The 26530-nt window shown below is 40.9% G+C and overlaps 1 protein-coding gene across 1 annotated transcript in view; it reads left to right on the forward strand.

Annotated features, from left to right (window-relative positions):
* Positions 1–26530, forward strand: part of LOC147014125 (calpain-1 catalytic subunit-like) — a 93441-nt gene that overhangs the window by 65993 nt on the left and 918 nt on the right. The window contains exons 13-20 of the mRNA XM_085851819.1: positions 2557–2593; positions 2925–2993; positions 6710–6767; positions 7330–7394; positions 8757–8825; positions 9009–9087; positions 9553–9672; positions 13434–13492. Coding sequence (XP_085707945.1) covers positions 2557–2593; positions 2925–2993; positions 6710–6767; positions 7330–7394; positions 8757–8825; positions 9009–9087; positions 9553–9672; positions 13434–13492 — 556 coding nt within the window. The remainder of the gene's footprint in view (positions 1–2556; positions 2594–2924; positions 2994–6709; positions 6768–7329; positions 7395–8756; positions 8826–9008; positions 9088–9552; positions 9673–13433; positions 13493–26530) is intronic.

The following is a 26530-nucleotide window of genomic DNA, read 5'->3' on the forward strand; positions in this document are numbered from 1 at the left end:
AGTAGTGAAAAAAATAGAAGAAAAGAGTAAGTTCAGGAGCTGCAACAACATCTCTTCCACATTTGACAAAATTTAGATCAGGCTGTCATGGGGAATATCACCGATTTGATCCCTTCACGGGTTCATGCATCGCATGATGCCAAAGAACATGCTTCCAGATACTATTAATATATGGAGTCTACTTGATTGGTTTAATATCACAGATTGTTAAAATAGGATGTTTACAATGAAGGATGTTCATTCTATTCTGGAACGGCACTGCTTTGGCATCCATTACATCAATCCTTTCACAACTCGCCCGTGCAAGCTCTGGAGGTACACCTGCAGGTGCTTCAATATGTGCTGTGCCTACCTGCAGTCCTTATATAACTGGCCACATGGAAGAACATGACAGTCCGATGTTTCACCTCTTCCAATAAGGCCACTCATTAATGGAAGTGGCACCTCATCATCTGCCAATATCTACACCTCTGAACATAGGACATCAAATTGTCATCATGCTGACGGTGACAGTTAGATTTGCAGAAGCCATCGCACGAACTACGCACTCCTTGCGATCCCAATCCAGTGAGGACGTGACTGATTGGAAAGGCCACCATGTAAAGTACCACGTCTGAGGCCTCTAAATTTGGAGGCAAAATGAGGAAGTCAATTCTGTTTAACCTTGTACTGTCGCAGCCAAATTGGTGTGATGATACTCTTATCTGTCCATGCCCCTGATTCCTGCCACCTATAATCTTCACTTAGTTCTTGCTTGCACCGAGTTGTTTGAGGCCAAATTGGCCAAGGCTATATTTAAATCGCCCCCAACAATCACCGTTCCAAAGAAATACGATGAAACGATAACTGGTGCAGGTGCTCCATCCTTTACTCTGTACTTTAGGGAGTTTAAGCATTGATCAAGATCAAAGGGGTTGACGAAACTACCCCGAGCAAGGCCAAATGAACGCAGAACAATTTCATCTCCACTAAAAAAACTCAACTTCCAGAATTTTATCGAGGAAATAAAATCCTCAACATCGATTGGCATTATCTCGCGACCAATATGACTTTATACCGCCAACCTTCATGGAGGTAACCACACTCCTGCAAAAGGTAGATGTCACAATTGGATTTTTGCAACTAATCAGTCTGTCGGATCCTGGGACGGACACCCTATATATATTCATCAACATTGGAGGAAGCAACACAAGTGTTGGTAAATTAACATCAAACCGAGCGATGCAAAAATGTGCAAAGGGAGCCATGAGGACTTGAGGCCTCCTTTCTTTTTCTTTCTCATCCACACCGAGTCACCATGTTGTGTTCCAATAGCGGTTTCTGGGGGGAAAAAAATCAAACTTCCTGTGACCTAAACCCCATCTATAAAGACATTCTACCCCGACAATTGTAAATAATGTTTCTTCCAAGGAGTCGTAACCCCTTCCATCACACGACCAGGGGAGCAGAGGGCCAGGATCTATGCCAACAATGATTTGAGGCCCCGCGAGGAGGAGTGATGTACGCGACATTTTTTAATGATATGATGATGATAGGCTCGGATGATAGGGTAAGGGTTAAAATAGTGCTATATGGCATTAACTCCAAAATGGCCGATGTGTCCCTTACATCACTCCTCCTCGCGGCACCTCATTTGTCAAATCGTATTAGTTGTGAATTTAAGCTCACGACCTGATCCATGTGGGATTACGTTGAAATATCACCTCGTCACTGTTATGGAGACGTGAATCAATGTGCCAGACCAGTAATTTCCGTGAAGGTCCTGACCAACAAGGTTGCTTACCCCACATTACACTGTCAACGAAGTTTATCAATTGGATCCAGGAAAGACATTTTATGCTGCGTCACCACCTGCCCTCGTTTTTACCTGACACTCCTCTCCTAATGCTGTGCTGCATCCATGTGATCTTATCTGCCTGTTTCCTCTCTGTTTGTTGACATCTGTTGTGCAATTCCATAAGTATCATCTTCCATCCATACAAAGGATGTGAAACGGTTTCAAAACGTGATGGGTGCAGAGACTCGGCCACCAATGCAAATACTGATACCATTGGTTGGGAGAGAGTGAGCAACTGTGAGTAAATTAAGAATAGCTGGACACCATTAAATATACCATCCAATGGGACCATACTCTGCTGTGCAAGGCGTTGGTGCTGTCTCAGCAGTCTCCTGGGCTATTGGGCACAATCCTGGATAAGTCGCCACTCCGACACAGGATGCCAACAAGCTGGTACTCATTTTTGCCGACCCCAAAAGAATGACAGGCTGAGTCAACCCCACCTGGTATTAGTTCAACAGCCAAGCAGGATTTGAACTCAGGACCCAAGGATCCCAAGCCCACCACTCCAGCCATGAAGCCAACACCAGACATATTAAATATACCGGATGATCCTAAACTACAGAGCAAACTCGTGGAATGTGGAGCTCATAACGTAAATGACAAATTTAGATCTAAGTAGGTTGGAAGAATGTTGAAGCATTTTTTTTTTTAATTGAAGATGAAGTTCTATCCATTGTTATGTAACACACACCTGATGGACAATCCCTTCTTCCCAGGCAAATGGATGATGATGTTGATGCTGTTTTAGTCGATGTAAGTTTTTTTTCACTTTCTTTTCTTCAATCTTCTCCACTTACACGCATTAACCCCCATTTTTTTTCAAATTTTTCACATTTCAGTCTCATCTTTAAATCCTTTCACAACTTTTCACTCACCCCTTAAACTTTATGTTCTCTCTCTCTCTCTCTCTCTCTCTCTCTCTCTCTCTCTCTCTCTCTCTCTCTCTCTCTCTCTCTCTCTCTCTCTCTCTCTCTCTCTCTCTCTCTCTCTCTCTCTCTCTACCTCTACCTCTACCTCTACCTCTACCTCTACCTCTACCTCTACCTCTACCTCTACCTCTACCTCTACCTCTCTCAAACAACAGCCAGAACCAGAGGAAGATCCTGATGTTGACCCTGCTTTTCAAGAGCAATTTGACATGCTATCAGGAGAGGTGAGTTTAAATTTTTTTTGACTGCCTATCATAGTCGAAAGAAAAATAAAATGATAAACACACACACACACACACACACACACACACACACACACACACACACACACACACACACACACACACACACACACACACACACACACACACACACACACACACACACACACACACACACACACACACACACACACACCATAATACCCCAATTTACATCTCTCCTTTTTACGTTGTTTCATAAATGCATCGTCACATTATTAATACCATTACTTTAAAAGCCATCACTTTTATTGACGAGCATTTTCAGAACTTACAAGACTCCAAATACATCAATAAATACTACACCAAATCAGGAGATCTCAAAATCCCCCAAAATAACTACCTTGCATCTCACATTAATAAATGTACTGTACCTTCTGCAGAGTGGCTAAGAAGCAACGTAAAAGTGTTATCTTAGAAGTGAAATTTGATGTTATTTGTCGAATGCATGCTGGTGGACAAGCGGTTGATGTTAATTGGAAATTAATTTTGCCTCTGACTACGTTGCGAACCATCTATCACGAGAAGGGCACTCGGTAGAGCGTATACCTCTGCCAGGTTGCTTTGTTTACGCTTTGTATCGCACCGACACCGATAGGCCGGATCTAGATTCGGACCTGAATTAAAATTTCATCGACTTGTTCTTGTCACTAAACCAAGTCACCCACCACGTTTTGTCCGAATCCATCCAGAACTTTTTGAAATATCGTGCTACATGTCGTTTTAGATCAATTACTACTCAATGGTGAAAAATCACTGAAAAAAAATAAACAATTCCTGTATACGGATCTGGATATTCACCAAAATCGAATCAATTCTTCCTTGTTACATACCCAACCTGCTCCCCAAGTTTCGTCTGAATCCGTTCACGACTTTTTGAGAAATTCTGTTATATATATGTCGTTTAAAGCCCGACTACTCAGTGGTGAAGAATCACTGAAAAAAATTCTCGGATCCCGATCTGGATTCAGATATTCATCAAAATCTAAGGAATTCTTCCTTGTTACGTACTCAACTTGTCTACCAAGTTTCGTCCGAATCCGTCCACAACATTTTGAGATATCCTGCTGAAAGTCATTTTTGGCCGTATCTCTCAATGGTGAAAAATCACTTTTAGAATTCTCAGATCCGGATTCGGATCTTCACCAAAATCGAATCATTGTTTCCTTGTCGCATATCCAAACTCTCCACAAAATTTCCTCCAAATCCGTCCACAACGTATTGAAATATTTTGTTCACAAACAAACAAGAAAAAGACCGTGCAGTGCACGACACTTGCAAAATCCACCCCCCCTCTTCTCCAAAGGTTGCCATGGATACATCAAATTGTCCATTTCATTTGAATTAAAATTAGCAATCTTAATCAAAGTTCAGGTCAATCGGATGAAAATTGATTATTTTTCAGATTGAAATTGATGATTTTAGAAGTTTGACCTTCGACCTTTTGACCTCAAAAATTGTTGGTTTCCCAATTCAGTGATGCACTATGCAATGGCTGTTTAATTTCCAATCAACCATATGAAAAGTGACGATTTTCAGATAAAAATTGATGATCATTTCCGGTTTTGGAGCGACGGTTGGTTCTCTCCAGGGGTCTCTGCCGACTTTCTCAAACATAAGTTTCCGGTCGTGGTTTGTCGCATTTTGACTGTTTATTTCATTGCCTCCATGTTTAGGCCTACTGTGTATTCCTAGTTCGGTTTTGTTTCAAAACTTGTGCTAATTTGGTGTGTATTCGTCGGTCTTGTCATACTGGGTTTCCCTGAGGCCTACTCGCTTCATGTCAGGCCAGACCGTCTTCCCGTCTTTGTACACGATCATGTTTATTTATATATTCTCCTTATTACCATCAGTTTTGATTTTCTCCACTTCTCCCTCCATCCTCCTTCTATCCCTCCCGACCATACCCTCTGTTTCATGTCTTAACATATAAAAACTACAACAACAAAAAACATTTTCCCTTCTCACCTTATACCCCACATAACCATGTGACTTGCTGTACATCTCTTCTTCTTCCTTCATCTTTTGCCGATCTACATTCGCCATACACCTTAATTATTTGTACTTCAACTTTTACTTTACCTAATCTTTATAGAAAAAATACATACAATAATGGTCTCTTAAAATGTTTCAACTTCCTCTTTCACACGTGTGGTTCTCTGTATTGTATCATGATTAGCTGTATTGTATCATAATCATAATTCCGTGTTGAAAACGTCCCACTGTTACATTTCTTTTCTCCATTCTCTTAATTCTCCTTTACTGCATCCCTCACATAATGTATTTAATCACATCCTTGACTTGAAAAAAATTTAAATCCCAGTTTGCAATGCATGTTCATGTTCTATCAATCATCCTTCTTACCAACTTCAGTGCCAATTCATCCCACCTCCTGAAATATACCTCCCCCTAACCCCTCAGCTGTTATCCTCTATCCTTACCCCTTCCATCTTGCCCCACATCCTACCTCTGCTCATAGCACCTCTTCACTGTCTTCTGCTTTAAATTCGGCTCCTCTGATGTCCCAAACTGTGTGGTATTCCAACATCTGTGCGCTCCATTTTAACATCTCGCACTGCTCACCAAACTCTCTTCCTATGGTATCCAAGGCAATCTCCACTCATATCTCGCAGATTTCCTCTCCTGTCGCAGCCAACGTGTGGCCCTAAATGGAGTTCTTTCATCCCCTCTTACTGTCCAGGCTGGAGTTTCTCAAGGTAGCGTTCTGGGCCCTGTTCTTTTCTGGTTTTCATCAATGATCTCTCCGACTCTCTGGAAAATCCTCTTTATCTCTTTGCCGATGACTCCACCCTCCACTGTACCATCTGTCATCCCTCAAACCCGCAAGCAGCACCCTCTTCACTCTCTGCAGACCTGGATAAAATCACAAACTGGTCCAACACGTGGAACATGTCTTTCAATCCTGACAAATCTCACACTCTCACTATGTCTCTCCGAAAGGACCGTCTGGAACCCCCCCTGCCCCCATCCACTTTCTCAACAATTCTCTTGAAGAAGTCCTTACATTCAAGCTTCTGGGTCTCACTATATACCATGATCTTTCCTGGGAAAGCCAAATTTCCAACTTGGCCTCCAAAGCCAGTCATTGACTGGACATCCTCCCTCATGAGAAGTCCTTCCTTGGCATACCTGAGCTCCTGACCACATACAAAGCTTTCGTCTGCAGCCTGATGGAGTACTGATCTCCCATTCCCACACTCTCTTCAATCCCACTCTTCCCTCCAGGTCTTCAAAACACCTGTTCACCACCATCTCTTATCGTCCCCCCCCCATCCAAAACCACGATCTTTTCTACCCCAGTTAATCCACCCCAAACCCACCTCCTTCAAATTCCCTGCGTTCTTCCTGAAAGTCCCTGTAGTGTCTATCTTCTTTACCACGTGTCCCCAGCCCATCCCTCTCCCCTCCTCAGGTCCCCTAATGTCTCTGTTCCCCACTGTTTTTTGCTTCCCTCTCCCGCCCCTCTTGACTCCTGCTTCCTTTGTTGTACATTCTCTGTGTTAGCTCTTATACGAGCCTCCACATTGTACACATTATATATATATATATATATATATATATATATATATATATATATATATATATATATATATATATATATTTCCATCTTTTCGCTCACTATTTGGTTGTGCTTCTTACCCTTGAAACCCAACCTGCAGGATTCCCAGATTTCCGCCGCTGAATTGCAAAACATTTTGAACAGGATTTTGAGCAGTCGTAAGTTCTTGTTCGATGTTTCATCATTGTAATAAGTGTTGAGAAAGTTTGAATGCATATGTTAGATAATGCAAATGTTGTGTTTTTGATGAAAGACTGGTACAAAGGTCGAGTTCTTATTTCAGCCATAATTTCAATCATTTGGATATAAAGTGCTCAGTTTCTTGGTGATGAGGACACGGGACCAACATTCCAGAGGTTGAGGTTCCATAATCCATCTGAAGACAGTTGTATTATGGATTTTGATTCTCAGCTTCTGGAAGCCTGCTTTGAGTTTGGGGAATATTGTGCAAGTGATTGGGTCTGTTGATCTTGTACATCATATGTAGACAAATAGATGATGCATGTAGAATCTATTTCAGAGTGTAGTTTTGTCCTGGTTGTGTTGTATTTTGTTTGGGAACTTACATCCATTGCTTTCTTGCGTGACATAAAGATTACAAATGTATTTACAAATGCTTGCCTGATGCCAAAGTTCCATTGAGGCAGGTTTACAACAAGCGATGTACTCCCGTATCTCCACACTCAATGTTGCTCCTGCACATCTGAATTCTCTCCACAGACCCTTCTTTGAAAACCGATGGATTCAGTATCGAATGCTGTCGCAGCATGGTTTCTTTGATGGATGTATCTTTTTTATCAAATTTCGTTAAAAAAACAGCACTCTCAAATGTGTTTTGACTTATCATCCACATTGAATCGTGGTTAAACTCAGGACACTTCCACCCGAGGGAGGGGGGATCCAGAGGGAGATTGTTATAACTTTCATATGGACCGTGTGAATCATGTAGCTTAGATGTACACCTGTATTAGAGAAAACGTCAGAGGCAAGTTGTTTTGTTAAAAGTGGGCCGAGGAGGTGGTGAGTGTAAACTTCAAAGCAGATAGAGTAAGATTGTATTGTGTAAAACCTCCTGTAAAACAGGTGAGGCCAGGCGCAGGACTTCTGTGTGCAAAAGCCACACAAAAACGTGCATCGCGCATTTAAAAGAAACCAGTACCGGCTGTTTGGTTTGCAGGCCAAAGGCCATGGTGGCGATGCCAGCTGTAGAGCCCTGCTCAGGTAATATAACTTATTTTGAGGGTCCACCGAAACAGGGTGAAACAGCCCGAACAAAGATGTCACCCACACCCAAATGATGGGACCCGCCATCTACAAGGGTGATTCCAGAGGTGACAAACGTTTGCATGTGGCAGTTGAGCCTTGGTCACTGAAGAGGCAACATCTTTCTTCACTCTCTCTGCTTCGTTGTCTGTGCCGGAAGGACTTGATCTGGAGAGACACGAGCACTAACCCCACAATCCCTTGCCTCCAGGCACATCAATATATTCCCCACCTCCAGGATTATACATCAATATTTGTATAATATCACTCCAAGAGCCACACTTCACTCTATGCTATGGTGACCTGTACGCCACACACCTGGTTGTGCCTGCCACAAGCCATTATCTGCCACTTTGTTCCTCATATGAGTCCGGTATTTTGGTGCCATGAGAGGGTTATCTTTATTTATTTGTCTTGCACATAAGTTCGGGTTTTTGCATCGTACCTTCCCCATTTGTCCGTCCTTATGTGCCTAAATGGCGAATCAGAATGAGCAGGCCACTGCCAAGCTTATCTATGGACCCTACCATTGTGCATGTTGGGGAGGGTGTTTTGCATGTTTGTCGATCTTGAAGAATTCAGGTGAAAAGTAGAGAAAAAACTAAAGTATTAAATCCACGTTTCCATAATATTATGTGTGTACATAACAGGGGTATTGCCTCTGAACATTTCATTGGTTGTCGTAATATTGTTTTGAATCAGACTACGATGGACATTTTTGCTAACATAATTAAGCACCTCTCTTAATCGCTTGCCAAGCGGCTTGGCGAGTGGCTTGCAAAGTGGTTGACACAGAACAGCTGGCTTGGAAAGCGATAGCAAGCTGCTTGCTCATGGAACACACCCCAGTTTTTCCTACATGGCTTCCTTAATGAGCTTCACAGAATGATGGCTCCGCCAAGCTTGGGGTGGAGGAGTTTTATCTGCTTTGGCAGAAAATCAAACAGTGGCAGGTATGGAATACCCCCATTGTCCTGCCTATTATTTTGCCTGCCCCCTCCTCTCTCTCACCACCCCCCCCCCCCCACCACACACACAACCTAACAAGCATATTTTAACTCCAATTACATCAACGTAACTTATTGATGACAGTCTTGCATTCTCTGTTGCTTATAATTACTAATGAACGGCTGCAGAGAGACTTCATAGAGTTTGATACTGATGGTTCTGGTTACCTGAGCAGCTTTGAAGTTCGCACAGCACTTGGAAAAGCAGGTTTGTGATATTTCCCTTTTAATTATGGCTCCATTGTGAATTCTATTTCATTCTTCTGCATGTCAATACCTAAAGAAAGTTTTACATCATAAGATGCATTTTTTGATTGTATAATATTAAAAAAATTCTTCATGATCATTTACTCATGCTGACCCCTTGACATTTCCTATAAAAAGTAAAGCTTCCTGGATAACAACCTAGTACTGCTTTGCTTCACTTGACCCAATCACGAAGCAAAATGACTGTTGTCCTGAATATAATTTATTCCAGTGGACTGTCAGTGAATGTACTTGTACCAATTAGTCATAAAGAGCTGTGTCAAAAGCTCACGCCCCAAAATTGGTCTTCTCACACTTTACATAAGAAGACTTATTCCAGATTTTAGCAAATGTGATTACAGTACAAACCCTCATGTCCGTAAGGGACAGTGTTAAAATTTTCCTTCCTAAATGTTCTCTCTCTTAGCAGGCATCAAACTCAATAATCGCGTTTTGCAAATGGTCGTGATGAGGTTCAGTGATGATCAGTGCCAGGTGGACTTTGACAACTACATCTGCTGTGTCGTCCGCCTCGAATCTATGTTTCGTGAGTCGTGCGCACTCTATTCTACGAACAACTGCACGCGACACTGCTTTATGACAACTATAAGCACAAGCATGAATCCTGTACAAGTAGTCATATGGAAAATATGAAAATAAATGGATCAATCGAAATGTGTGCTCATACGCCGAATTCGGAGAACATAAGTGCAGAGTTAGTATTCAAATCAATGGCTCAGATTATGATTCAGGAGAAACCAACCTCATTTTTTTTGTATACAATGTCGAGACTCGTGGAGGAGTTGCTGGACGATAGAATGGATCAGGACATAACAGAACAAAGGAACAGTATAAATAGAGGGGGAAGCACATCAACAGCAGGGTTAAGGGACAAAATATAGGGGGACTTGGACAAATACAGGATGTAGTCTAGATGCCAAACAGCCATTTCAGGGCAAAGCGTGCTTTAGCGTCATTATGAAGTTTTTTGGTTGATTCATCATCCCTGAGCTATCCTGAATCAGAATCAGCCGGGTGCCAGACTCACACCCTTGAGGAAGTTTTTTTCGAGGCGAAAAACAAAATGGCCACCACCGACTTTCGATAAATTCTGTTTTGGGCTGTATCTTCACTTCTAATGCACTTACACACACAATTTTGGTGTCTACTACTATGTTTCACGCGACAAACAAGGTAAACGTTGATGATTCTCTCAAGATTGGACGACAACAGATGGCGGAATTTGAATCTGGATGGCCAACAAGCTTCAACAAGACACTAACCAAGAAAGTGACCCTGATGACTTTGACCAAAAAGAGCATCAAGCTCGATGGAAGGCCAGTATATGATACCGAATTTATCTACACCCGAGTCATATGTCTCCAACAATACAGGGATATTGATATCAAGGATGTCCTCTCATACGAACTGTCCCCTGTCCCAGCCTCCTTGTTTGATGAGAGCGGTGCGATGCGGGCTCAGTCGAAAGCAATCCTGAAGACAAAACTCCAAGTTGAGCAATCAAGTTGAATCCAAGGTGTTCCAGATGCTGTCATCATCGATGGATGTGCCATGTTATGGACTGTACATTGGCCCACAGATGGCAGAGTTGAGGATTATGTGATCAACTTCATGGGAACTATCAAATACCACCTGGAGTGTTGTGACATATACCTGATTTTCGACAGGTACATCAAAATCAGCACGAAACAAATGACGAGATCCAGTCGCGCAGGTCATGATTCAAGTCGAAAACATCAAGTCAACTTACACACAACACTTCCAGCGCAAAAAGTGGTCCTAAATGTCGCCGACAACAAAGTACAACTGATCGATTTGATTTGTCAGTATCTGATGACCCACATTGTGGACAACCAGACCAAACTGGTTAATCACCAGAAAAGATTCTACACCAGTACAAGTATGGAACAATTCCACTCTCCAGAGACAGGATCTGAAAACACACCATGAAGAAGCAGATGTCATCATCATCCATCACTTAGAATTGTGTCAGGTGTCAGTGGTGACTCGCACATCAAAGTGGTCTGCGACGATACAGATGTCTTTGTCCTGTTGATTCATTTCTACCTCGAGGAAAAGATGACTGGATGTCAGCATGGAGAGTCTGTGTGCTGGGAGGGCGAACGTAGACATTCGCCAAACAGCACTGAAACACAAAAGCATCGCCAAATATCTGCCTGCTGTACATGCTCTGACCGGATGTGATACTGTGTCGTATTTGTTTGGCATTGGAAAGGCCACAGCGCTGAAGGTACTGATGGGCGGACATCATCCCACCTTACTTGGTCAGCTGGAAGCAGACGAGGAAAAGATGATATCTGAGGCAACTACCTTCATTGCTGCCTGTTATGGTTCCAAAGTCGAAGGTGATATGTCCACACACCGGTATCAGTTGTGGAAGTCTAAGATGGCCAACTCCAAGATTACCTCTGCTCCGAAATTGAAGTCGTTGCCTTTGTCGCATGATGCCTTTGTTCAACATGAACATTGCGCTCAACCTCAAGTCATTATATGGAAATAAGCCACACAGTCAGACTCTCTGAACTTGGATCCCATCAAGTATGGATGGCAAGAAGGTGAGGACGGTGCGACGTTGTGTCCAACCACACTTCCACCTGATGTGTCTGCTGCACCAGTCACCATTCTGCAGCTGATCAAGTGTGGATGCTCCACCAGCCGGCCATGTTCCACCGGGAGGTGTGGTTGTGTGGCAGCACAGATGTCATGTTCGATGTTTTGCAGTTGTAATGCTGGATCAGAATGTTGTAACGAACAGACAAGGGCAGTAGCTGCTAATCACGACGACGATGACGAAGATTGAACATAATGTAGAACATTGCATCCTTAACAAAGTTAATATTTGTTTGCCGAAAAATAAAAGGTAATTTCAAAATCATATCCATGTACATACTTTATATTAAGACATAACCCAAAGCCATAGTCAACTATCCACATGTATCCGGATATATTTGTGTAAAACTCGTATTCCAATATAAACATCAATTCATTGATAATTGCAAGTAAGTTACTTCAGCCGTCATTGACTATTATTGTACGTAGTATTAATATTTGAGGGTTCATCACATTCAATTTCTTACTCGAAGTGATCAGTGGAACTGAAAAATAGCCATTTTTCATATTAAAATGGTGGCCATCTTGAAAATATGAGACAGGTCTTATATATATATATATATACCTTCAATTTTATCATTATCGGATTCCTTGACCATAAAAAGATAGTAGTAGACAACAAAATTGTGTGTAAGTGCATTTGAAGTGAAAATACAGCCCAAAACAGAATTTATCGAAAGTCGGTGGTGGTCATTCTGTTTTTCGCCTCTAAAAAAAATTCCTCAAGGGTGCGAGTCTGGCACCCGGCTGATTCTGATTCAGGATAGCTCAGAGATGATGAATCAACCAAGAAACTTCATAATGACGCCACAACATGCTTTTTCACATTTCCGCTGGACTAATGTGGGGGAAGAATGCAGAGTAAGGAGGGAATGCATGAATTGGATAAGATGGATACAGAAGCAAACTCACTGGAAGGAAAAACTGTAAACTTGGAAGCAAGTGGGCTTGGGAGGGTTAATGGGGGTAGAAGTATCATGGTTTTGGATTGGGGATGATCTGAGATGATGGTGAACAGCTGTCTTAAAGCCCTGGAGGTGAGGATGAGATTGAAGAGAATGTGGAAGTTCATTTCACAGGTGGGATATTCATTTAGTTATCGGAGACTAGTGCACAAAGCATTGCTTGTTAGTAATTATATCTTAAATATGGGCACACGGTGGACTTTTGGTCAGGTACTGAGGACATTTGGATATGTAATAGTCATGTTGGATAAGATATCCACACATTTGCTTAATTAATCGATGTAGTCTTGGCCTTCATCGAGTCGACTTAGGCTAAGCTTCCCCCAGCCAACCCCACAACAACATGGGAATAATTGTGGCCTTTAAAGAAAAGGAAGAAGTCTTGGCCTCCAGTGAGATTCAATGAAGCAGATGTTATTTTTCTCATTTCTAACTGAACTCTCATTTATTTTGGCACCACCCAGCTTGTACATATTTTTTATTATTATTATTATTATTATTATTATTATTATTTTTTAAGATTTGCATGCTTTCTTCTCAAAATTTGTCCCATGATTGCATTGCTCATAAAACACCTTTAACACAACTTTAAAAGCTGATGAAAAGAGAATCTTAACTACTTAGATAAACATCCATCCGCCATCTTATCTGACATGCCTGCCTCCTGGTCAATCCTAAAAAATCCCAACAGGAATTTTCAAGGCAATGGATCCAGATGGGAGTAACACAATGGATTTGAATTTGGCACAGGTATGTGCAGTGATGTAATCGTGTTTACCGGTTCACATGGTTGTTTGGTTTGACCGACAGGCTGTTGCCATTAAAATGTGATATTGCTGTACTGATTGAAGCACACACATGTGCACTGTTGTAGATATTTTTGATATTTTGAAAATGATAATATAATATTTCTGATAATGATAATAACAACCTTGTTGGTTTTGTGTGTTCATGTATAACCTTCAATGTCGGTAAGTACATATCATGTCTCCACTTTATTCTGAAGACAAGGTGAACATTATAACTCAGTTTGTCAGAATTTGATCTTTATTTTTTTAATAATTTAAATGGATAAAACCGATGTTTATTTTTGAGCATTTATTTAGATTTCTATTGATTTAGATTTTCCGGATTATTTAATCATTACATTGCATAATATCTCCAGTATCATTACAGTGCCATTTAACCACCCACGAATAACGTAACTCCGGATGCTCTTTCTCACCTTTAAACCCATACACGCACTGTACTCTGAAGAGCCGGTTGTTTTTGCAGAGTTGTAAATAATGTACCTGCTTCACTTATTGCATTTTACCCCACATACGTAATGCAAAGCATGGGAAAGCAATTGGTTCACTCTGTCTGTATGTCTGTCAGTCTATGACTGAGGAACTACTGAATCTTTTTTTTCAACTGAATTTCATATTTTGAACATTGCAGAACATGAATCGACTCGTTTGCAGTTCCAAAAACCTGCAGTTTAGCAGTACTTGGGCTGTGAATTTAGAAATAATGTACGGCCTCTTGTTCTGCATGTGCGTGCCAACAGTCGCATAAATCATTTGCATCAGTCTGTCTGTCTGTCTGTCAAAAATAATTGAAAAGAATTCCAAACAGAGAACTTACTGTAAACTGATGGCAAAGGGTATCAAATGACACAGAACCCATCAGGGTAGTAAACAGGTTTGTATTGATTTAATATGGAACGAAAAATGGTGACTAGCCAATCTCCAAGTATGGCCATCTGGAAAGTATGCAGGAAAAAAAATACACATTTAGAAATGGTTGTGACAATTCAGTAATAAAAGCACATGTTTAAGATAGTTCTGACAATAGCAAGTTAAATGGTAATTTTAACTGGTAAAGACAAACAACGGGTGCGGATATTCCACGTATGAGCTCTCTGATAATGCAATTACATTGGTTTAACATCACAATGTGCGAGAGACATTTATGGGAGATAATACACAGTAAGTGAGCAAAGAAAACATCAACGCAGTTTACTCAAGGACTTCACAACAATAACATTCTGGCATTATTCAGCAATTCACGAATTACAGGAATGCAAATCCCAATATCTCATCTCCTAATCTGACATGTCTTGCATTTAAATTATTCAGTGAACAAATTAAGACAAATATCTGTTTTTTTAGTGGACATGTATTATATCAGATTACATCGGACACTGTTGTAAGTCTATCCAAGATCACAAGTCCATCATTCGTGTACATCTACCAGTCTCCAATTCCATCATCAACCAACATTTTGACATCGCTAAAAGCCTGGGAATCGGAACACAACCAAGAGCCGCATCTATGCCTGCTGCCATTACCACGTGTTTCCACCACTGCAAACATTTAACTTCACTTGTGTAATTACACTCTAATATGATAGTTAAAAGACATCAGCATTTAAGTCTGAACATGTCCAAAAGATGTTTCAATCTACATATCTCAATAGTCACAGAGTTACATTACTCGCCAGTTGGACATACATTATAGAGTTTGGTTTTTCAAACCTGGGGGCGCGACCCCAAGTGGGGTCGCCGAGCAAATTTTGTGGGGTCACGGGCGTCCGCTTGCAGCGAAAAAAATTTGTCTATTTTCGATCGGTGTTCGCTTTTCCGGGATGGAATATAAACGGTTCGTTCAAAGTATCGGAACCGGCGCAACATGACGCTTGGAATGGGATCCAGCCCATGCGCAGGCTCGCTGAAGGGCGGTTCATTTTGGCGGGAAATTAGTGGTTCGATCCATGGCCTCTCAGACTCTGTCATTAACATCTATTTACGTCTCCACGTACGACTCGAGACCTTATTTGTGATGGCAGCACCGGCCACCAGCAAATCTCGAGAACGTTCTTACCAGGATAAATTTCTGGACCTTGGATTTTACTACGTGGTGGATAAAAGTGAGGGACGGAGGCCTCAGTGTGTGATTTGTTTCGAAGTGCTTTCTACGCAGTCTATGAAACAAAATAGGTTGCAGAGGCATTTGACTACAAAACATGCGCCTTATCAGGATAAGGAGAGAGCGTTCTTTGAGAGTAAAGTTCTTGCACTCAGGAATACGCGTCTTGACAGAGAGGGTACATGCCATCAGACCAATTCTCGGGCATTAGAGGCCTCGTATCGAGTGTCGCTCCATGTTGCCAAGACTAAAAAGTCTTACTTCATTGCGGAAGAGCTCGTGCTGCCATGTGCAAAGGACATGGTATCTCTGATGGTTGGGAAGGAAGTGGTGAAGAAACTGGCAGTTATACCCCTCTCTGACAACACCATCCAACACATAATTGAAGATATGAGTCTGGACGTAACTGCTCAGGTCGTACAGAAGATCAAGGAACCGGCGTGGCACGCCATACAGTTGGACGAGTCCACTGATATCGCATCGTACACGCAACTCATCGTCTGGGTCCGCTTCATCAAGGCTGATAACTTTGTCGATGAGCCTCTGCTCATCAAACCATTGGAGGCCACCACCAAAGGTGAGGACATTTTTGGGAAAGTAGAGCAGTTTTATCGTGACCATGATCTGGACTTCGGAAAGTTGCTTGGTTCCACAACAGACGGTGTGCCAGCAATGTTAGGAGTGTGTTCTGGATTCAAGGCTAAATTGCTTGAGGTGGCTCCTCAGACCTCCATGGTACACTGCATGATTCACCGAGAAGCGCTCGCCTCTCGTACTTTGCCAGAAACCTTGCAGAGCGTGATCTCAGAAGTCGTAAAAATGGTGAATCACATCAAATCGAGCGCCCTCAACACTAGGTTATTCAGGCTATTCTGCCAGGAGATGGACGCTGGCCATCAGAATTTACTATTCTACACTCAAGTCAGATGGTTATCTCGAGGAAACCTTCTTCTGCGCGTTTACGAGCTCAAAGATGAACTGAAGGAGTTCCTACGCACACAAGGGAAAACGGCATGGGTAGCGTTGCTTGAGTCGGACTCTTGGCTGTCAGAACTGTGCTATCTCGTTGACATATTTGAACGTCTCAATGTCCTCAACCGCTCCCTCCAAGGCAAAGACGCCAATAATTTCTGGCGACTCTAAAATTACTGGCAGACAAAGCAGCTGTTAAGCGCTTCAGCCTTTTCCCCCGTCTGGTGGAGCATCTAACGACCTGCCAGTACGATGATACTGAGCTTGACAGTCTTTTTGGGGAGATAGCACGTCGCCTTTGGTCGCTCATTGAACCGTTTGAGCACTATTTCCCTGAGCTAGATGTGTAGTCCTTTTCTGTGGTTCGGGACCCTTTCACGGCTCCACTGGACTCGATTGCTGATGAAGATGTTACAGCACAGGAAGAAGAGCTTGTACAGCTCCAGCAGGATTCAGGAGCGCAGGCTCTTGCGTGGATGAATTCCTTGTCGACATTCTGGTGCAAAATGCTGCCGTCTTACCCAACCCTGTCACGGCGCGCCATTAAGGTTCTCATGCCATATCCTTCATCATACTTTTGTGAGCAGTCGTTCTCCACCATGGTGGTGATTAAAACAAAGTACAGAAATCGCCTAGAAATGGAGCATGATATGATCCTGGTATTGTCATTTACTTCTCCACGAATCGAGAAGTTGGTTTCTGAAAAACAAGCTCATCCTTCTCACTGATGTATCTAAATGTCATTCGGACTAAACTTCTGAAACATTCAACTGTACTACTTGGATACTGTTGGCTATTCTCCGTTTATTCGTCTATGAAAACATGATGATGGTGAATAAAGTAAACAGTAAATGTTCTTGTGTCATATGAAATCTTATCTTATATATTATGAATTGGGTTTTGAATTTTTTGGGTCGCGCGATGTGGAGAGGTTCTGATATTGAGTCGCCACTAAAAAAAGTTTGAAAACCACTGTTGCAGAGTATGAAGCAGACCGTTACATTTATACCCTGACATTGTATCAAAGAAAACTAAATAGAATATCATTCAACCTCATTAATATATACTAATATTCATGAAACACTAATTTAAAATTTCGCAAAAAATGTGTAACAGCAATAGGTGATAAAGGGTACAAAAATCACCGTACAAGCCTGGCGGGTACAAAAATCACCATTCCAAATTTCAAAACTATCTCGTCCGTGCTATCGCACCGTGCGTGCTTTCGATAAAGGGTACAAAAATCACCGTTCCAAATTTCAAAACTATCTCGTCCGTGCTATCGCACCGTGCGTGCTTTCGATAAAGGGTACAAAAATCAACGTACAAGCCTGGCGTTGGCTGAGTGACTCGGGTGGCTGGCTTGGGATCTTAGGATCCTGAGTTTGAGCCCTGTTGGCTGCTGAATTAACACCATGTGGGGTCAACTCAACCTGTCATCTTTCTGAGGTTGGTGAAATGACAAGTGTACTGGTATAGGGGCACAGCCTCAGTGACATAGTTGTGCCCCAACAAAATGATAAGAAGAAGAAGAAGAAGAAGATAAAGACGACGACAACTGTTTTGGGAGCATTGGGGAATACCTCAAATACACATGCTTCTTGGCATACAGCTTCTGGGTTACAAAATAACCAAGTTAGAATTGCGAACATACCCCATGGGAGTTCATTCGTACAACTCTCAGGTGAGCGATAGCACGGATGACAGATCGTTTTGAAATTTGGTAAGATTTTCATTGCATCAGAAAAAGAAACCAGAACACCTCAGAAGAGTGAGGCTAGTTTCATATCATCATTTGCGACTTAATTTTGTGTTGGGCATCGCCCAGCACATTCAATATATTTATTTTTAGTAACAATTTCAAGAAAATGGCCGAAAGGGCCGTTTCTCGGCCCAAAGGGCCGGAATCGCTCTTTGGGCTCAGTTAATGCCTGGGGAATGGTCTCTAGAATATACCTGTCAAGTTTGGTTCGGTTCCGTTCACGAATAGCCGAGAAATAACAATTTAAAGAAAATGGGCCAAAATGGGCCGTTCCTCGGCCCGAAGGGGCGCAATAGCACTTTGCGCTCAGTTAATACCTGCACATATGTGTCTCATATATGCCTGTTGATTTTCATCGAATTCTGTTCACGAATAATGGAGAAATAGACGTTCAAATGAACTGTACACAAGAAAAGAGAGAACGCAAGTGGCGCTTCAACCCCGTGGGGTGGAGGACCCCACAGGGTAAAAAGGAGATAACTCCTCAGAACAACTTCAGAAAAATAATGCCACAAAATATGGATTAGCTTCCCAAACAAATGTTTTTGCTAATCCAACACATCCACCTCTATAAAACAGTGTGTGTTAGTGTATTTGTTTGTCCCCCTTTATAAGGATGATTTAAGTAGAGTTTTAAAGGCCAATCTTTTAACATGGCTGTGTGTTCACGGCGGTCTATTTTTTTGTGGATAAAAAAAACAACCTCAAAATAACATTTTCCATCAAAGAGTAATTACATCTCCTCTCTTGGAATTGTAGACGGTGACTTGCAAACCAAGCCTCAAGGGTGGTGTAAAAAAGCATTTAAAAAAAAATATATATATATATACAAGGTGTAGGGAGGTGAAATTAGCCGCATGTGATGTGCATCACACGCAGAGTAAAACGAGTGTTCATTTACAGTACATCTGTAGGATGTCTAATAAATAAAGAAGATATAAGCACATTTGATGTTAGGCCGAGGCCTCAGACCTTGGCACGCTCGCGAGGCTGTACCATTGAAACGAAACATCCCAGAAGATTTAGAAAATAGGATCACATTTGTACATGTAGTGTTTCAAAAAAACGCCTTTTCTTGTTCCAAAACACCATATCTTCCAGTCTCCTTGAATCTTTTGATTAAAGTATCTCCTACCTGTAATTTTGACAGCCTTTTATACTAGTAGCAAATAATACACTGACAGTTTTGTCAGTGTATTATTTGCATGCAGCTTCCGGTTTACAAATAATGGAAGGCAAGTCCTCACTGTCTAGATTACTGTTTTTAGCAACGTCATAAAGGACACAAACACCAGGCAGGAATAACTTATTTAATGTGTTAAATACTGTGGTGTTAAAGTCGGTTTCCCAAGTGCATCAATGGTGGTAAACTTCTGATTCAGTGGGTTTATTTTTTCTTTTTCTTTTTTTTCTACACTCTTAAAGCTTTTCTTTTTTCAAATGATCGAATTACAGTATATATTTAGAGCACTGTAGAACACAAATCACCTTGTTTTGGTACTTCCAAAAGCCTTCAGTTCAGCAGTGCTTTGGCAAAATTGAATGCCATCTTGACCAATTAAATTTTCCGCTCGTACTCTCAGGGTGAGGAAACGTTGTGATTCAAAGAAAATGGCGCTGCCCAGCATTACAACACCTGAGCTAACTTCGGCCATTAAAAAAAGGAGGGGGTAACCCTTCCCGTGTCCTTTTTCTCAAGACTGCCCAGAGTAAGGTGTTCTATGATGCTCCAGTTTACACATGAATTGAGCTCTAAGTTTTTAACCAACATTTTACGCCCCCTTCTATAAATTTCACCGATTAACTATGGAATTTTTTTTGGGGGGGAGGGGATCGATGTTCATTTACTTTTTTTAGTCATCGACGTTATCGATATTTACTGATTGAAATTTAATCCTTAGTCGGGAGGCGAAGTGAGAAAAGAGGCCTGGATAACATTTTAAAATCATTTCATATTAGAAGCTGGCATCCACCATGGATAGTTAGGCCATGGGGTGCTGCTTTGGACCCGGGTGGATGCCACCCCAGATTTTTCCAAAAAGGGTCTTAAATTAACCCTTTTCCCAAAAAACACAATTTGGAAAATTGTCCAAAATGTGCGGTGGAGGTTTACATTATTGCTCATTACTAATTAGCCAATAGTCACAAAGCAGCAAATGACCACTTATCTTGTAGCTACAAACATTAGCGACAAGTTGATAGGAAAAACATTTCAATGGGGTAATTATTAAGGGCCCCAGGGTCCAAAACGTCATGTGACACTTAAAACCCCTAAATTTAGGCTACTACTTAGTTTAAACCCCAGAATAAATATTAATATTCAATATAGATCTTTAAAACAACTATTGTTTTAAAGTAGACATATGTGGGCAGTTTTCTTAAAAAACTCCCATTACTCAGTCTTAAAAGGGGTATGAATTAAAGAGGGTCAATGTTGGGCCCTTTTTCCCATTTTTCCCCAAAAATCTGAAAAATCAGAATTTTGGGTTTGTCAACTTTATTCTCAGCAATCATCACATGGATACCACAGTTCATATAGTTTGCATATTTGGGCCCTATGAGATGAAGATGTAAGTGGATACAAGGGGAATGGGGGAAAGGGAGGAATTTGGACCCCTTGAATCCTAAATTACTTCGTTTTAGTCAAATGCCTTGATAGGATCTGACAAGTACCTACATGTATTGTGAAATTAGTGCATTATGTCAATACGGACTAATTAACTATGATTCAAATGATTGGATAGTAGAACTGAAGGGTCCAACAGCACATTACATGTGCAGTACCTGTGGTAAAATGTTAGGCATTTGTAGGTAGGCGTGCTGGCCTACATAAATGTGCAAGAAGTACTACTACATGAATAACCATGGAGGTATACCTCCATGGAATAACTAGCTGCTGTCTTCATCCACATGGTTGTTTGAGTTGTGACACACTCCACCACAGAAACAGCGAGCAATACAAGGTATACCATTAGCAGCACGTCCACATCGACCTGTGCAACCACCTCGGCATTGACATGTAACGAGTTGCAGACATTTCTCTGGTACAGAATCCAGTGTCGTTAGGATTGGCTTCAATGTGTTCCCTTCCTTTTTCCAGCCTCTAGTTATTGGATCGGGGAGCACTTGTTTGGGTTCAAGTGCTTGCCTCCAGACACAGCTTTGATAATTTGCTCTTTCAACATGGTGTTTAAGGGCATCCTTAGTAGGAGGGAGGGATTCAAGTGACTTTCTTCCCTTGACGAATAAGTGGTGTCTCACTTCATTGATATGTTCCATGTTGTCATTCCCTGAATACAAAATGCACACAAACTTTTCAACTTCACCAAATATCATTTCAGAAAGTTCGTGCTCTCCCAAGCCACTAAGCAAAGATGGGTATTGCAGGAAGACCTTCCAGGCACTCTTTTTACCTTTCCCTGAGAACTGGCTCATGGAATCGCACCCTGTGAGGGCATGGAATGGGATCAGGTTCTGCTTCACTTCTGATGGAATATCTATCAAGTGAACTGGAATGTTTTTTGTGTTTTTTAGTGTTCCTGCTCTCATCCAAATTTCTGACGTGGACCCTGGCAACAATTCTGTGGCCATCACTAAGACGTCTGTGTTTTTGCAGTTTATAATTATCTTTTCAAATCCTTGTTCGAAAGCATCTTTCGCATGGAGCGGAATACGAGTGTCCGCTTCTTCATGGTTTGCACGTAAATGGGATATGTCCCTCTCACGAGTGGTGAATGTCTCCATCACGTTCTCAAATCCCCCTGCTATGACCAGTTCTCCATTTGTAGGAACCCTGCCAGACTGGGCCCTCAGCTCGTTGCTGAGGAAAGAAGCCAGGTTTTCCTTGTTGGCAGAAAAGCTGATATATTGTTTCCAGTTTTGGGGCAGTTTCACTTCTCTATTGTCAATACGCCGCCTGATTGGTCGAATTGACCCCGTCCGCTGTTCCCTTGTGCCGCTTTTGATAGACAAGTCATTGTATCTGTCAAATAAAACATCTACTCTACAATATGTGGCACTGTAATTGTTCAATACCTTGGCTAAGAATGTGTCAGCCAAGTCTCCAAATATCTTTGCACCATCTGGTTTTCCAGTTTGTTGAATTAGTGCTGGTCCATCTATTACTACAAATGACTTCTTGTCACTCTTTGCAATCTCGCTTTTTACATCCACATCCTCAATCAGTAGTGTAGCTAGGTCTGCCTTATTGCCCTTATTTAATTTGAAATTGGTAGATGCAAGAGAAAGTGGGACTGGACTCAATTCATGTTCTAAAATGCTTTTCATGTCGATTTCCCGACGACCCTGAGATGCAACTAATAGTCTTCTTAGAAGATCTCTGTCAGCCTTTATGGTCTTCTCTTTACCTCCACCATCTCGGACTTTGACATGGTACATGCTCTCTAGCGTTTTTGGTTTATGGCGCTTCATTTTTGAATAAAAGTCCTCTGACTTTTCCTTGAGTCGCGCTGTGACGAACTCCTCCAAGGCCTTCTCTCCCATGGATTCAGCATTGATTAGAGCGCTGGCTATATCATCAGGTGCCACATCTGATGTGGTGATGACAACAAGTTCATTGGACAAACTGTCAAAGACTTGGAAGCGCTCCAGTTCATGGACCAACTTCTTCGTATCAGATTCGTCACGTTCTAGTCGAGCAGGTCCAGCTTCTTGGTGTCCCCAGTCACTGTTTATATCATCAATATCCATGTTAAACATTTTAAATGTGGCATCAGATATGGCAGATTTTTCATTCAGAGTTTTCATTCATTCAGAGCAGAATCAATCCTTGTGATCCCAACTAATCCTCCACATACCTTGGCCACTCTGTTTATGTGCTCTAAGGCTTGGTCTGTTGCAACCTGACAAAACATCGATTCTGAACGCTTGATGGAGAATTGTCCATTTTCAAATTGGCAGTGGACCATGGGTGCCGTCTGTGGGAGGCTGCGCATCTCCGCAAGGTAGATTGTGCCCCAACGTGCATAATTTGTGTGATCGTATTAATGGAACATTGGTAACATCTTTGCAAATGACTCCAGGTGCAGACTCCAATTTCCTTCTCAGCCGATCAAGGTGCGATGAACTTGTGAATGACGAAAAGCAGTTCTTATGCCCAAGTAATGTTTTACTCGAATCAACGAGGTCCACTGCATTACCTTGCAAACGGTCTATTGTGTCCATATACTTGTCACAGTTGTATTTAAGTCTTGTTGCTAGAGCTTCCTTCAGGGTATGAATACCTTGAGGAGTGCATTTGTGTATACCGTCTTTCCCACCCTTCTGGCAAAGTAGGCATTTTTCCACTGAAAAACTATCACTTCTTCGTTTTAGAGTTGCCGCAGAATCCATTTTCTGGAATGAAAGAATAAAATTCAATAAATTAAAATGTTTGTTTACATTCAAGTTGAAAATCAATCTTTTTTAACAATAAACATTTAAAAAAAACAACTTGATACTCCCTCGAGGGATTTACAATGGACCATTTCAAAGGTTCATTGAGTGGCTATTACCCATGATTTACATCCAGCAGACATGTCTTTATGGCAATGACTTCTATGATAATGCACAGATACATAAATTATCCATATGGTGCATCTTCATGATGATAGTTACCTTAGTTGCACTTCACTTAGTTCTGAATTTACATCTAAATGAGATTACCCCTCAACTCATGGAGACTATTGCATCATGGCTCATGCACAAGTTTCTGATTTCTTGTCTGTTATTATGGCATTGTATATCTGTAGCTCAATATGTGATTAAAGAAACAGATTTAATAAACCAACCAACCTAGCAATTGTATCCATCAAAGTCATGTAAATGAGATGTATTTTGAAAGATGGAATAATAGAATGACAACAATGCACTTTCACTTCAGTGAACTCAACAGCAAAGGTGCCCTCTGTTGACTGAAAGCAACACTTTTATGGGAGAATTTATTATTTTGTTGCCCTTGAATAAATTGTTGCAGCAAGCATTTTTTAACTAAAAAAAATCGACCGTTATGCAGTTGCTGTGGGCCCCTACACATAATTTAGGTTTAAAGGGGTCCAAATTCCTCCCTTTCCCCCGTACCCCTTGTATCCACTTACATCTTCATCTCATAGGGCCAAAATATGCAAACTATATGAACTGTGGTATCCATGTGATCCTGCCTGCTGAAAATAAAGTTGACAAATCCGAAATTCAGATTTTTCATATTTTCGGGAAAAAGGGGCCAAATTTGACCCTCTTTAATTCATACCCCTTTTAAGACTGAGTAATGGGACATTTTTCAAAAACTGCCCACATATGTCTACTTCAAAACAATATTTGTTTTAAAGAGCTATATTGAATGTTAATATTTATTCTGGGGTTTAAACTAAGCAGTAGCCTAAATTTAGGGGTTTTAAGGGTCACATGACGTTTTGGACCCTGGAGCCCTTAATAATCACCTGATTGAAATGTTTTACTATCAACTTGTAGCTAATGTTTGTAGCTACAAGATAAGTGGTCATTTGCTGCTTTGTGACTATTGGCTAATTAGTAATGAGCAATATAAATCTCCAGCCCACATTTTGGACAATTTTCCAAATTGTGTTTTTGGGGAAAAGGATTAATTTAAGACCCTTTTCGGAGAAATCTGGGGTGGCATCCACCCGGGTGCAAAGCACCAGCCCATGGCCTAACTATCCATGATGGATGCCAGCTTCTGATATGAAATTATTTTTAAAATATCATTTTCTGGTTTTGCCTCCCTACTACCTCGACAAATACCTATTTGAAAATGATGCAAAAGAATCAAGTAAGTACCATCAGAGAAATGTGATGTGATAAACACTCCAGGAAACAAATGACAACCATTAGACAGGATGGATCTGGTGTAAACCTAGCTTTTGGAGAGGATCTCATGGAGCTGAGAAAACCACATATACTGTACTCACAAAGATACCGGGATCAGAAGTTTGATTTATTAATTAGAAATATTACTGGATCCCTTAAAGACTAATTGTGATGACTGGAATTCTCCCATTGAAGAGACAATACAATTGTTTTTGTAGATAATTCTCAAATTAATCTTATTTATCATTCTCCAACTCCTGGAGGATATTTGAGGATTTTCGGCTGCATTATGACTTTGTGCCACATTGGTGGAGAGTATGCACAAAATGTTCAAATGTAATTTTTATTATCCTATCATTATAAGCAACAATAATACATCACAGTAAACCTATATTAAGTTCACACTGGTAGAGATTGAATAATAATGATTTGAAAAAAATACACAGTATTGAAAACTCAATCATTAAAAAAAAATTATCAATTGTGAAATTAATTTTAACATTTTTTCGAACTATAATAGAATTTAAAAATATATTTTGTAAAATCTATGACGATGCATAGGTCATTATATTGTTCATTAATGAGCTGAGTAATCTTGGAAGATTGAATATATACCATCTTGAATATATGTCATCATCATTGAATATGAATACATGCCATCTGAGAAATGTTCAAATGTAATTTTTATTATCCTATCATTATAAGCTCCAATAATACATCCCATTAAATCTATATTAAGTTCACACTGGTAGAGATTGAATAACAATGATTTGAAAAAGATACACAGTATGAAAACTCAATAATTCTCAAAATTATTTATCAATTGTGAAATTAATTAAAACATTTTTTCGAACTATAATGGATATTTAAGTATATTTTGTAAAATCTATGACACTGCAAAGGTCATTATATTGTTCATTAATGAGCTGAGTAATCTTGGAAGATATCTAAACGTTTCCGTACACTCCGGGATAGACTGGCATTTTTGTAAATCCCTTTTCCATAATGACTAGCAGACTTTCCCATCAAAATGACAGGCGACCCTTCTGTAATTTTACATTATCAGCCCTGAAAACTCAGGCTAAAACTAAAATTATGTACAAAAATATTCATGTATTACACACATTGCTCCTCTCTTTGTTTGGGTGGTATTGCAACAGTCGCCTTGATCACTTCTACATTTAAAAAAAGTACAAAATGCTGACAAAATGAGTTTAAGACTTCAATTATTATCACAAGTCCTCAACCTCACCCTCATCCTCCCAATCTGAAGGCTTCAATCCTGCCTCTCCCCCCACAAATAAATTCTCTGTCTGTATC

This window comes from Eptatretus burgeri, chromosome 13 (genome assembly GCF_056783735.1).
Source record: "Eptatretus burgeri isolate ZD-2024b chromosome 13, Ebu_testis_v1, whole genome shotgun sequence".
NCBI lineage: Eukaryota > Metazoa > Chordata > Myxini > Myxiniformes > Myxinidae > Eptatretus > Eptatretus burgeri.